The sequence below is a fragment of the Rhinolophus ferrumequinum genome, chromosome 2 (genome assembly GCF_004115265.2).
Source record: "Rhinolophus ferrumequinum isolate MPI-CBG mRhiFer1 chromosome 2, mRhiFer1_v1.p, whole genome shotgun sequence".
Lineage (NCBI taxonomy): Eukaryota > Metazoa > Chordata > Mammalia > Chiroptera > Rhinolophidae > Rhinolophus > Rhinolophus ferrumequinum.
In genome coordinates, this window is record NC_046285.1 from 72392409 (window position 1) to 72406958 (window position 14550).

General features: G+C 42.2%; 1 protein-coding gene and 1 non-coding gene across 2 annotated transcripts; one reads left to right on the plus strand and one right to left on the minus strand.

Annotated features, from left to right (window-relative positions):
• On the minus strand, positions 1 to 73 carry TRNAV-AAC (transfer RNA valine (anticodon AAC)). Its single transcript has one exon. It is a non-coding gene; the product is annotated as a tRNA-Val (tRNA).
• A 1106-nt stretch (positions 74 to 1179) lies between these two features.
• ACTRT3 (actin related protein T3) lies at positions 1180 to 3466 on the plus strand. Its single transcript, XM_033134165.1, has 2 exons — positions 1180 to 1786; positions 2362 to 3466. Exons 1-2 carry the CDS (start codon positions 1587 to 1589, stop codon positions 3278 to 3280), a joined length of 1119 nt encoding a protein of 372 aa, XP_032990056.1. The 5' UTR covers positions 1180 to 1586; the 3' UTR covers positions 3281 to 3466.
• Positions 3467 to 14550: the final 11084 nt, after the last annotated feature.

A 14550-nucleotide genomic window follows, 5' to 3' on the forward strand; every position in this document is an offset into this window, starting at 1 on the left:
TGTTTCCGCCCGGTTTCGAACCGGGGACCTTTCGCGTGTTAGGCGAACGTGATAACCACTACACTACGGAAACTTAGCTGCTGCTTGTTTTTCAGAAACACCTAGATATAGATGTAACATGCAGTTTATGAACTGTTGCTAAATAAGATTATTGTCCCTTCGCACAGAAAGAAAAAATAAACCCAGACAAGGGAAAATAAGGTATTCCAATTAAGTAGTGCTACTATATCAAAATTTGGAATTTGCGTGCACTTTTTCAAAGCCCCGTAGGTACTGCTGTAGAAACCAGCCACCGGCTAGTTGCCCTTCGTTGGGGTACACTTTCTTCAATGGGAAAGAAGTGTTTGATTACGTATCGTTCACCCGCATCGCGCTGCTGAGAGTCTCAGGCGAGCTCCGGGGCTTCGGTGGGCCTAGGAGAGCAGGCGGCTCGCGGATCCTGGAGTCCCTGCTCCTGCAGCGGCACGCAACACCAAACTCCAACACTGTGTTTTAGTCAGCGAGAAAGCGATTCTTCCAGCCCCTGGTGGAGGGACTTGTACATAAACTTTTGAATTTCTTCCCCTGCTTCTGTAGACTAACCAGGAATTTCTAATTTGCGTACTTATTTTAAAATTCGCTCTATAAGGTGTACAAAATTGAGAAGGTAAAAAAACCACACACCAAGATGCACTTTTTGGCACTTAAATTTTTAGGTGCTTAAATTTTTCCAAGCCTGCACTTCCTATGACTTAAGGAATATCACTTTTCCTGCAAAGAAGCGGACACATTCTTAGGCCTAAAAACCAAGAACTTTTAGGGAATGAGAATGGGCTTCCATACTACCCCGGGAGATAACCTGATGAGATTGCTAAAATAAATAAAAAGTGAGATCCTACCATTTTGGTTTTGAATACATTTTGCATGGAAACCACAGGAAAGAAGCACGACAAAGTATTGCCCACTACATAGAAACAATAATAAAAGTTTTAAAAAACTACTTTAAATCCTAGCATTTTCCCCCCTTTCTTTTCAGAAGTTCACGAGGGTTTCAAAAGCACGGACCGTGCTTCCCCTCTGCGACAACTTTCCCGTCAAATCTCCACCTTTTCCCAATTTCAAGGGCGTATTCCAGAGTTTTCTACAGGCCCTTGGACAGACACCTGTAATAACCAGAATTCAACCAATGGCTTTGGGAAATACAATTTTTATAGCTCATCGAAGTATCTGAGAAAGCCTTTCGTTAAAGGTTAGATTTGTATCTTTAGGGAGGAAAGTCGGGTTTTCCTGATCATGGCATTCAAAGATTCCAGAGCACGGGGAGTCACCCGGCCCAGTGTGACCCACAGACCGGCGGTAGTTTGGGGCGCACGGAGCCTCGGGAGAGTCCATGGGCCCCGAGTTGTTTCGGCCTCGATCCGCACCAGCTGGCCTCAGGCCCCGAGGGGCCATGAGGGGGCCTTTGTGACGCGGAGTCCAGGCCTCAGCCCCCCGCGCATCACTGGAACCTTGTAAGGCTTCCCAGGGGCTGCGCCGCGCACTTTGCGCCCTCCTGGCTCGGCGAGGGCAGCTGGAGCGGCCGCGGGACCAGAGGTGGCGGCGGCGGCATGAGCTACTACCAGCTGCCGGTGGTGATCGACAACGGCTCCGGAGTGATCAAGGCGGGCCTGGCTGGGTCCCGGGAGCCCCAGTTTGTCTATCCAAACATTGTCGGCCGCGATAAGGGCGGGAGCTGTGCTGCCGAGGGCGCAGGGGAGCTGTGCGTGGGCGACCAAGCGCAGGCCAGGAGAAGCTCTCTGTCCATCAGGTACCGCCTTCTTCCGGCTGGCAGGACCCGCGTGGGGGGGAAGGGGGGAAAACCCAGATGGGGGATGCCAGGGTGAGAGAGAGGGTAAGGAAGCCAGGAAAGTTTCTACCGGCCAACGTTATTGCAGACGCGTGAGCCACAAATCTCTGAGGGTGCCAAACATCTAATGAGTGAATCACTTGCTCTTTGACTACACTAATGTATTCAAACGTGTCAAGTTATCGTTCAGAAAATACACGTTCATTTAAGGATGTTACTTAATTGTGGTACCTTTGTCATTTGGGTGGTTTTTTTCTTCAATTAACTGATATTTATTATGTGAAGATTTCACCCCACCCTACCCCCCAATTTTTTTAAAGTCACAAAGGGTCTTCCAAGGAGCGTGGCGGGGGTGGAAAGAAACAAAAATTGCAGAGGAAGGTAGCTGTGGTAAGTTTTGCTGGCAGTTACCTTCTCTGTGAGGCAGTCACTGCCCATAAACGGATACTGGTAATAAATATGGAGATTAACCCAGGTTTGAAGGGTAGAAACTGGAAAAATTAAGGCTGTCATTTATGTTATTGCGCTTCCTACAGCTACCCAGTGGAGCGTGGTCTCGTTACTTCCTGGAGAGACATGGAAATCACATGGAAACATATCTATGACCATAACCTGAAGCTAAAGCCCTGTGATGGCCCAGTCTTGATTACAGAGCCAGCACTAAACCCACTGGCCAACCGACAACAGATCACTGAAGTGTTTTTTGAGCACCTGGAGGTTCCTGCCTTCTATATGTCCATCCAGGGGGTGCTGGCTCTCTTTGCTGCTGGCTTCACTACTGGCTTTGTGATGACTGCAGGTGCTGGAGTTACCCAGTGTGTGCCCATCTTTGAAGGTTACTGTCTGCCTCATGCTGTCCAGCAGCTAAATCTGGCAGGCCTTGACCTCACCAACCACCTCATGATGCTGTTGAAGGACCATGGCATCATGCTGCTTAGTGCTGCAGACAGACAGATTGTGGCAGACATTAAGGAACTATCTTGTTACGTGGCAATGAACTATGAGGAGGAAATGGCCAAGAAACATGCTAGTAAAGAGAAAGTTTACCAACTACCTGATGGGAAGACAATCAAGCTCCATGACCAGCTCTTTCAATGTCCGGAGGCCCTCTTCTCTCCATCTCTCATGAACCTTGCAACTCCTGGCATTGATAAGATGTGCTTCAGCAGCATAATGAAATGCGATACAGATCTGAGGAATTCCTTTTTCTCCAATATTATCCTTGCTGGGGGATCAACCTTGTTCTCTGGTTTAGAAAAGCGACTAGTTAAAGATATAGCAAAGGTGGTGCCTGCCAATACCCCTGTGCAGGTTATAGCTCCCCCAGAAAGGAAAATATCGGTGTGGATGGGAGGCTCCATTCTTGCATCCTTGTCTGCCTTCCAGGACATGTGGATCACTGCTGCAGAATTTAAAGAAGTTGGACCCAACATCGTACACCAAAGATGCTTCTGAATACAGATAAAATGGTTAGAAGAAAATGTTTTGAGTATGAGAGAGAAAACTTTAGATATTATGTTTCTGGGAGAACAGAAAATATTTCGATTAGTGGAATGTCCATATCTCTGTTGCATTTCTGTAATGGGGGGAAATAATGGTGAAGCAGTCAAACAGATGTTTCTTGAGTAGGACCAAATTTAATGCTAGAGGAAGCATTATTCTTGACTTTGTAGATCTTACATTTTCCTTGGAGTGAGAGCAAATGAGTGATATAGATTTAAGTTTGGTAACATTTAAGGAAAGAAGGTTGCTGTGAGGAAAGATTTCATAGTGGAGGTGTGCCAACATGGTTATGTAGAGGGAGAGGGGAAGAGGGCAGATATCCAGAAAAGCATAATGGAAATGAGCAAGGGGCTAAAGAGATGAAAATGAACAAAGCATAGCCAAAGCATGTTCAATAGAATGGTTTTGTTAAAATGAAGAGCTTATATGGAGTAGACTAAGAGCAATAAGTAGTATGGAGATAAATTAAGGCCAGGGAATGGAAGGCTTTGTGTTTAACGTGTTCTATAGGCAAAGGAGAACAATTAAAGATTTAAAAGCAGGAGATATAAAGAAATTAAGATTAATGTGGCAATAGTTTGGAGGATAAATTGTACTGGCAAGGCCCCGAAGATTTGATGATCAGTTAAAAAGTTATTAGTCTAGACATAAAGTAGTCAAGTCTTGTACTTAAGATTATAGGCAATAGGAATTATAAAGAAATTACGAAAAACTGACAAGTCTTGGTGCCTAATTAGATAGGTGTGAAGGGGGAAAGAAGGGTCTGAAATGACCTGTGTGATTGAAAGAATGACGGCAGTATTGATATAACTCAAAGTATTTAGTATCTGCTCTGTGCAAACCACTGTGCTAAGAGTGATGAGTGCTAAGTCAGCAGTCAGATCCTGTCCCAAGGAAAGCCAGCAGTCAAGTATAAGTGGTGAGATTCACACCTTAATTACAATCATACAACGTAGAAAATGAGTGTGTCCTAAGAGCAGTATGAAATGCTTCTATAGGGGTTCCTAGGAGGAAGAATACCTTGAGGGCTCAAGGAAGACTTTTTGATAGATTTGGCTTTGGGGCTGAGCTTGAAGGACAGCTGGAATTTAAATCTAATGGAGTGCACTTCCCTCTGAATTTAGGGGCAGCATATCTGAGTTTAGATCCAGGCCCTGCCACCTACCAGGGGCACGATTTAAGCACATTGTTTAAACATTTTGAAAATCAAGTTCCTCATCCATGAAGTGGGATTGCTGATCCCTACCTGTCTCACAATGTCATTGTGGAGTTTAAATGAGATAATGTCCCTAAGGCACTCTTTTGCTTATAGAATTAGAGAATTCATAGGTCCAGCTCAGATGCTACTTCCTCCATAGAGTCTTACATTGTGTCCTCCAGCACATATTCCTTGTACTTCTATTGACCATTTAATTTATGCAGCCTTATCATTTGGTTTGCTTGTTTTTCTTCCTCACTAGATTATGTTCTTAGAAGACAGGGATTGAGGCTTTCCCTGTTCATCTCTGTCCCCTTCCCTGATGCCTTCTATGGTGCACTCCCAGTAGGTATGTATGGAGACTTCACCAGAAGCATATTCCTGCAGAGGGAACATTAGGGAAACGCTGCAAGGTGTAAAATGGATGGGTATAAACATGTAGCAGTAAGTAACTCAGTTTGGCCCAAGTCAAGCATTTGTGAAGAGGTGCATTTCACTCCTTGGCATGTGTCTCCCATTTTAGTGATTGTAAAGCAAGACAAGATCGGATAAGGTGTAGAAAATGAGGGCAGTTTGAATTGATGCTGCACTCAATAGATTCATAAGCACCGTAGAGAGATTGATCCCAGCCCCTCACTTTAGAATTCTTAAAATGTTATGGAACTCAAGGGGTTCACCACTTGGGGTATCACATTCAAGAGGGAGACATAGTTGTTGTGAAGTAGTTTTATTTACTTGCGGCAAGTAAAGGAGACAACTGATTCAGGAAGAGAACTTTGTATCTCAGAAAGGAGGTTTAGCCACTGCTTACTTACATAGACTATTTGGTTAATTACATATTGATTTCTTCTTTGCAGTTTGGCTACACAATTCCGGTTGGGTTCCTGTGCTCATCCTATTTATAGCTGCCTCTGCAAAATACCGTGCTACATTTTAACATTTAGCAAAAATAGCATTTAATGAGAACTGCCCAGACTTTAAGACCCTTGTCCTATCTAACAAAAGTGCTTTTTTTTCCTAAAAGAAAAATAGAGCTAACCGTATATTTATCTAATTTAAACTTCATCCCAGAAAGATGGACAGGTGTTATTCCCATTTTACAAATTAAGAAATTGAGATGTAAACAGGTTAAGAGATTTAAGTCTAGAGTGATTGCCAGGTAGTTTGCTAGAGTAGGCAGGCACACAATCCTTAACTGTTGTCTCTGAGGTAGTTAACCCAACACTCGGCCAGGAACATCCTATACAGACTCCAGCCTCTAACATCAGGTCATAGATGATCCCTTTCAGGTAATCTAGGGATAGGAAATAAAGTGAAAATTCCGTTCATATTTTCACTGCCCTTACAATCATCTGAACCCTCCCCCGCCCCCAACATTTTACTTTTACATTGAGGCGCCAATAGCAACTCCGTGTTCACCGAACTGATTAAGATCAGCCAGTTATATGTAAAAGGGCATTATACCCGCCATTATTAAAACAACAACAAAAAAACCCCGCTATTTATGGTAGATTGTACCTTTTTTAAAAAAAAGCTAATCTCGACACATTAAAGCGAAGCCAATGATTGTGAGCATTTTTTTCCTACTAAAAGGTAGATTCAGTTCTTCAGGTTAAGATAAAGAATGCAGTTGCTATACTGAATAAAACCCATCCTCTTCTCAATGCGATGAAGAGAATGCATTCTAAGAAGAAGGGAGGAGGTCAGGAAGTCGGAGTCTGCCCAACGAGCCGAGTTAGGATTCTGATTTAGTCAGTGCTGCCAGGGAATCTATTTTTGTAAAATTCTCTAGCAATTGTGACGATTAGAGTTGAGAATCACTTCTGTGTCCCGGCCGAAGAATTTTTCTCTGAACTCCATTATTTTTTTAAGGTAGTGCACCCCGCCTGGTCCATAGCGTATGGAAAAGGGAACTCGGAAGCACAAATCAAATTTTCACCTTCCTTTACGGTACCTCGGGAGACCCAAGGGCTCCCCTAAACGGATGTGGGGGAAGGGCAGCCACTGACCTCATGGCCGGAAATAGAACTTTTGAAAAAAAAAACTTTGAGAGGCCGGATATCGCGAGAGCCCCGGTGGGAGGGCCTCGGCCAATCGGCTCCCGCGGCAGCCGCTCCTTTATAAGGAGTTGCAGCGGGTGCGCGGCGGGTCTGGGTCGGGTGAAGGTCTTTTGTCCCTAACCCTAGTGTAGGAGGGCGTAGGCGCCGTGCTTTTGCTCCCCGCCCGTTGTTTTTCTCGCTGGCTTTCAGCGGGCGGAAAAGCCTTGGCCTACCCCTGTCCACCATGCAGTCTATCTAGATTAAACCAAAAAATGTCAGCGGCTGGCCAGCTCACCCCTCCCAGGAACCTGCGGTGCTCGCCTGCCCAGTCCCCGCGCCCCGCCTGGAGGCCGCGGTCGGCCTGGGACTTCCCCGGATGTTCCCGATGCCGCCGCGAAGAGTTGGACTCTGTCAGCCGCGGGTTTCTCGGGGGCCAAGGGAGAGGCTCTGGCCGCAGGGAGAGTAACGGAGCGGGTCCCCGCGCGTGGTGCATTTCTCTGAGCTGTGGGACTTGCATCCGGGACTAAGCTCAAACACACGGAGTTTGCTGAGGGGCTGCGGGGGGAGGGGTGGCGCAGTCGGCTTTCCCACGGGAAGGCAGCTTCTGATTGTGCGCGTCCGTTTCCCTTCTCCGTCAGTGGTGGGCCTGTGGACCTCCAGAACTGCAGATTGGACCTGGGTGCGTGCAAAGTGCCGAAGGACACGTGAGGGCACTTCCAAATTGGCCCAAATGAATCGGCAATGAATTGAGCTGAGTAGCCTGCCACCGGTCCTATATGGGGCTTGTTTTTCTAATCCCCCTCGTCTGGTTTTGTTGCCCCTTACCGTATTATCATAGTGCCTGTTCTGGGGCAGGTTTTGTTTAGGTTTTTGCCGCTCGCAAAGTAGATCCTGACCAGTCCCCTGAATCGTGTGTGGAAGAGCAGTGATTTTTTTTGTGTGTGAGACCATTAAACATAAGTATTCGTTAACTAGAAGGTCTAGTATGTTCTCAAAACTGAGAACTGTTTCTTAATGGTCGTTGGTTTTCATCTTTGCCTTTGGACGCAAAGTATTAAGTGGTGTCAGATAAAATAAGTTTACAAGGAAGTATATATACCCCTAGCCCCAAAGAATTGGGTCTGGTTTCCTTTCAGAAAATAAACTGATGGCTCACTAGGTACAACCCACAGGCCCTTCTGCCCACTCATCCCCAAAACCTCACCTTCAGACTTAGTGTGGCTACATCTTAAGTCAGTGCTTTCACGTCCTTAAGGGAGCTTTTTTGGGGGCAGTTGTTGAGTAGCCGCCGCCTGCATTATAAAGGCAAATTATCAGGGTGATACCCAGCCTGAGTCGTGAATGGTTACTGGTAATGTTCTCAGTAAGGAGGAAAAAGAACTTCCCCAGTCAGCATGCTTTTGCGGGAAAGAGCACAGGGTAAGTGAATGAAGTTTTAGTTCTGTTATTATAGTTGCTTGAAGTAACTAGCTTCCCTAAACTTCCTTTTACTCAGAAGGTGATCTTTTGAGATCTGTTGAAGACTGCCAGGGTTCCCTGAAATACAAATAAATAGATGGCTTTTGTTCCTGCTCCATCTAGTGGTACTTTTGTTTCTCCACATTTGGAAAGTTTGTGATGGTGTGGGGCCTGACGCAAAGGATGGCCATCTGAGAGTACTTTTCTCATTTTTAAAAAGAAAATAGTGATTTAATAAATACAATTAAAAAATAAGCACATAGCTGTAGTCTAGTTCTTATATTTGAAATCCTCCCTCTGTCTTGTAAACATTACAAAGGGAAATTCTTAGCATTACAAACATTTGATATATTTTTTTCTGTTTTGGCAAAATTATACTCTTAAATAATTTTGGAGTAAGGAGAGCCCTTCAAGTTCACCCAATGAGGTAGTTTACATGAAAACCTTTTGCAGATAAAGAATCATGGCAAATGGAACTTCTTATTACCACAAGATTTAAATCCCTCTAGCAGATGAAGACACTGATGCTTCGATGGGTTTAAATGATTTGCTTAATTATTTGCAGTGCTCGCTTCGGCGGCACATATACTAAAATTATTTGCTGAGTTGGAACCAGCAACAAGACCTCCCAACTTCAAGTCCAGGATTCTATTTACTATGTGGTACCTTAATGCTGCTTTGATTTGCCTGGGAGAGATGACTAACATTAACTCCATCATCTCTGGTTTAAAATAACATCTATGATGGTTACTTGCCTGTGAGCTTAGCTTCGAACCCCAAACCCCTCCCTTCTGCCTCCACAACCTTCTTTGCTGTGATTTTATACTGGAAAGGCCAATGTGTGTTTTAACTATTTTAAAAGGGCAGTAGTTAATGTTTGCTATTTGTGGTAGTTATGTTCTATAAAGTCACAATAAACACTGAGTGAGTGAATACTGAATCATTTCACCTAGGGGAAATACAGAATTATGTTCCTGTGAGCTTCTGGTCACATTTTCATCAACTGATCAATGCATAGTCTTGTTTTGTTTGTGTTTCTGTTTAAAGACACCTTATTTAATATATATTGTTGATTCATTAACATTGAACTCATGTGCAACAGCATGACTCATTCCTTTACAAGCTTAAAAGCTTTTCTAACCTAAGTATTTTCTCTATAAGGCATATGACAGCCTTCTTGCACTTAGGAACACCAGACAGAACTTCAGCGTTTGGCAGTCATTATAAACAGCAAAATCACCAACAAAAAGCACCAAAATGCAAAAAAAAAAAAAAAAAAAAAAGTCAGTAAACAGACCACAAAAAGGGCACTTGTTTACAGTGTTCTTTTTTGGAACAAGAAGATAGTGTTACCTTGTTTGACCTCAGCTGGCAACCTTCATATCAGGTGAGTCAAATGTTTCACTGCTCTACACATGTCCATAAACGATTATGAAAACATTGCAGGTATTGATTTTGGGATTATAAATAAATTTCAGTGAGTAGGTGAATTCACAGATATGGGATCCATGAATACTGAGGATCTGTACTTCAAAGTCTATGTGACACCTGTACCAGAGAGAGTCAGTCTATAGGTGTCCATGTGGTCTCTGAAGTAGGGTCTTCTTTCATGCCTTTTATATTATTTAACAAGTGATTTGCGAAAGAGTGTATGGGAGAAGGGGTATGTGGAGTTTGAAAATAACAATATTTATCCCGATTACTTATTTTGCGTTACTTATGTTGAGTTTCTGTTTATAAAGGAGAATGTGAGAATTTTAGGCTTATGAAGGAAGCTGTAGCTTTAAAAATATTGAAAAACAGGTTTGTTTTGTCTTCAGAATGAGAGGCTTTTTTTCTACAGTGCTGGGTTGGCTGTAGTTCCTGACTTTGAAGATGACATGAGTTTTAATTCAGCCTGTCCTGCTTCTGCAGTCAAAAATTTCTTAAGAGCCTGGCTCAAGACTGAAGAGACAGATACATGGCGCAGGCATACATGTGTGCACACATTCATCCCCACTCACACAGAGTGTAAGAGGAAGAAGAGTGCTTTTAAACTAAGATGAGAATGAAAATGACAAAAGGTAATTGTCATTTCTTCTCCCATTTATTCTTTTAAGGTAGTAATGTGTGATGGAAGTAAAAACAGCAAAAATACAGAAGGCTTAGGCCAGGGTTTAGAAATTTAAATGTCTGCAGTGGGCATTGAAGGACACAGGCGGGAATCACGCCAAGAATAAGGAACAGAGACTATGGAGATAGTGGAGAGAATGAGCGTCCCTTTAAAGGGGGAAGCATCCTGTGGGAATGGAGGCCTAAAATTGCCAATACTAAAGGGGAAGGCAAAAAATTTAGATTTTTATGTGAACACCGATTTTTAAATGTTGGTAGCTAATGTGAACTAAAATTTGAATATTGTGTGGGTCTATAGTAAAGAATTTGGCTGGCCGTCGTTCCTGAGGCCTGGGTCCTGGGAAGTATCTTCCGTACCCTAGGATTTCCCCAGTGATAGGAGTGCCTTTCTTATTCATGGTGGGCCCCTCAGACTACATCTAATAGTTTATGAGATGACTCATCACAGGGCTGGTCACACCAGAAACACTAAACATGGGATTATCATTCTGACTCCCTGGTGGGGAAGGGGGCCCAGAAACTGAGTTATGTGATTCAACCAATGATTCAACCAATCATGCCGATGTAATGAAGCCCCAGTAAAAACTAGACACTGAAATCTGTGAGCTTCCCTATTGGCGATACTCTATTCTCACATATCAATGTGTTGGGAGGATGTGTCCCTGAGGGCACAGGAGAGAACAATGGACCCTCCCGGAGCTCACCCTATGCATCTGTCCCTCTGGCTGGTACTGATTTGAATCCTTTTGCTACAATACAACTGTAATCATCAGTGTTACACTCTCCTGAATTCTGTGAGTCATTCTAGTAAATTATCAAACCTGAGGGTGGTAGTGGGAACCTCTGAATTTGTAGCCATTTGGTCAGAAGCAAAGATAGCCTGGGGACCTCGAACCTGTGGCTGGTGTGTGAAGTAAGGGCATTCTTGTGGAGAGCTGTGCCCTTAACCTGTGACATTGGGCCTAACTCCGGTTGTTGGTGTCAGAAGTCATTGCAATGGGCCGACAAAAAACCTTTTGAGATAAAATCTGGCCCTGTTTTAGGCTACTTATTTATGACCTTTGGCCTAAGGAAATTGAATGATACCAGAAGTCGAGAATGCCTTCCCTAGAAGTATGGGAGTTGGGCCATTCCACCAGTTCAAGGCCTACCCAAGATAAATTGTATTTGAGGAGAGGCTATGCTATTGGCATCTTTCATAGGCCCCTGAGAATATCACTAAAGACAGAAATTTCAAAATTAAACTTTAATAATATTCTGAAATAGTAGTACTACTCCCCCGCATATAGGGCCTAGCAGATTTGTTTCTGTGCTTCTGCCTGAAGGATAGGCCTGTCTTTCAGTGCCCATTCTGTCAAATCCTGGTACGCCTGTGAGGAGGCTTCTACCATCACTCAGTGGAGCTGAGGTCATTTCCCCCATACCCTTCCTCTATCCTAGTTGAGATCTCTCCTCCTAGAAAGTCATCAGGTGTGCAGTGTCTTTATTTGTGTTGCCTCAATTCTCATTTCTTCTTTGAGAGAAAAAAGAAACAGAAAGAAATGGGAATGAAGGTACCCTTGTGGATAAGCACTTTTACCCTGTGTTCTGACCTAGTCGGGGAACCTCATGTAAGTCACCCAGCTTCAAATTCCACACCTGTCAAATAGGTAAACTGAGACTTACCTGGAAGGGTGATATTAAAGAGAGGAGAAGTAGGTCTTATTCTCTTTTCAAGGAATGCTTTTACAGCACTCTGATGGCAATGTTGTTACTTTAGTAGGAAGAGTTGATTTGTGTTGGGTCTATAGGTAAGGAATGTGTGGATAAAGATGAAAGTGCTAATGGTTTGCGTTTTTTATATAACTAATTATGAACTTGATGCACATCTGCAATAAATGTTCTAGATGATGTTTACTATTTTTATTTTGTCTTAAGAGCTGTAGATGTTTACTTTGGTGATATTTGTGTTTATACCATGACTGTCTATAATAGAAATGTTAAAATGCATGTAATTGTAGTTATTAAAAGCAATTTTAGGAAACTTACCAGAACAAAAACCATCAATGAAGAAATAAAAATACTGAATTTTTGCGTCAATTTTTGAATGAGGATATTGTAACTAAAATGAAAAACATTTATACGTATTATTTACAGAAAATAGTTGTATTCACCTCACAATCGTTTTTTTAGAATGCAGGTAGCTTACTAAAGTGAACCAAGTGACTTACTTTCAACCTTGGAAGAAAAACTCAATTAAAGCTTCAATTGAACTATAATGGCACCAAGGAGTTCAACTTGACCTCATATGCCAGATGATAATCATCTTTCAAGTGTACAAACAAGGAAGCATAGTTATCAAAGAATGAGAAATATATTTGTTCAAAGACCATTTACTGCTTTAACAAGAGGTGAAAGCTCGCCAGAAATGTATAAACACCTAACACGGTGCTATTTATAGGCTTAACATGTTCAAAGACTTGGGGGGCAATTTAAAAATATCTTTGAAGTTGTGGGTATTCATCATCATATCTAATAATGCTTACTTTCTAGAGCCCCTCTCCAAGGAGGGCAAAGCAATTTATCTGACTTATTTTCATGACATCCTTGTGAGATAAGTCAACTACCATTATCTCCCTTTTGCAAATGGAGAAACTGAAACACTGGGAGGTAAAATCACTTGAAGAAGGTCAGTAGCAGGCCCAAGAATTTAAACACACACATTAAAGCTTTTAACTTCCATCTCAGTTTAACTAAACAAACAAAGAATTAAAAAATAAGAATCTCATACTTTTTCTTTCCCTTTTTAAGTTAAAGAATAATTAACAGTCAATCCATTTTTCCTTGTCGCGTTGGTAAGGAAAACTGTCTAAAATCAGGCTTTTCACAATAACTAGAATGAAATATTTGCAAAGCTGTGACGTTTAACAAACGTTTACTAAATGCCTAGTCTGTAACATGTTGCCTTATCCAGAATGTTGAGACTTTAAAAGTGAGAAGCATATTCCCCATCCTTAAAAGTCTTCCAGGAGAGGATTATTGTATAATATTATACATTGCAGTTCAGTGTTATTTAAATTTAACTAAATTCTTTATTTCATCCCCCAAATCTATTTCTTTCTCACTTTTCCCATCTCTGTAAGTGCCGCTGCCATATACGCAATTGCTCAAACTAGTAATCTGGGCCTTGACTCACTCTTCCCTCACCCCACCACATCCTCTGGTCTATCTTGAAAACATACCCTGAAGCCTTTCAGTCTAATTCATCTCCATTGCCACCACCCTAATCCAGTTTACTGCCTCCTGCAAAGACCTGACTAGTCCATCTGCTGCTTATCTTGTCCCCTACTCACCACCAAATCATTCCAAACAATGCAGCCAGAGTGATCTTATTAAAATGAAAGCAACAATGTTTCTTCTCCACTTATCCCTTCAATGGTTTCACATTGCACTGGAAATAAAAGACAAACTTTTTATCAAGGTTTTGCCTGATCTGGTCATGGCTTAACCTCTCCAACCTCATTTTCACTCTTCTTTCCCTCTTGCATTGTGCTTCAGCCAATGGCCTCCTTTCTCCCGGCTTGCCAAGTTTTCTTACTGTAGGACAGTATCTGCTAAATTGCTCCGCCCTGGCACTTGGAGTTTTTGGCACTTTCTCATCCTCATCTCAACTTAAATACCACCACCTCAAAAGTCTCTCTGACCCTCTTTTAAAGTAGGTTCCCCTTCTTAGGATATTGTATAGATTACTTTTATACCATGTTTTCCTGATTAGTAATAAATTATTTGCTCATTGCCTGTCTTCTTCACTAGGCTGTAAGGATAGGGGCAGGGACTAAATCATGTACTTCATTATTTCCCTGGTGCCCAGTATATAATAGGTGCTCAATAATTATTTGTTGAGGAAATGAATGAATGCTGTTGGAACAAAGGACAGGTCACCTAATTGTGACTGGTTTTACCAGAGCAGAAGCAAACCGCTAAGTAGATACATGCCAAGTAATAATGCGTTCTAATTTTTTCACTTATAAAATTAATGTAACAGTATCACAAAATAAATTGAGAATAGAAAACAATCACATTTCAGTAAAACTCAAGTATCACTTGGTATATTCCTTTCCAGTCTCTTTTTACATGTATATTTTACATAATTGTTGCTCAAAATTTTTTTCATTTAATCATAATCATTATTTTGTGACAGTACAGAGCCTTCAGAACCATTATTTAATATTCTTGCCTAATGTTCCATTGAATGGATGTACCATAATCTATATAACACTGCATATTGATGGATACTTCAGTTGTTTTCAATTTTTCCCAGCTATTGTGAATAGTTATTATGTATAACATTTGCCATATTTTTATTTCTTTACTTCATCAGTAAGAGTTCATGCCTAACACAAGGGGTTCCAGGACCCCCCACAGATACCAAAATC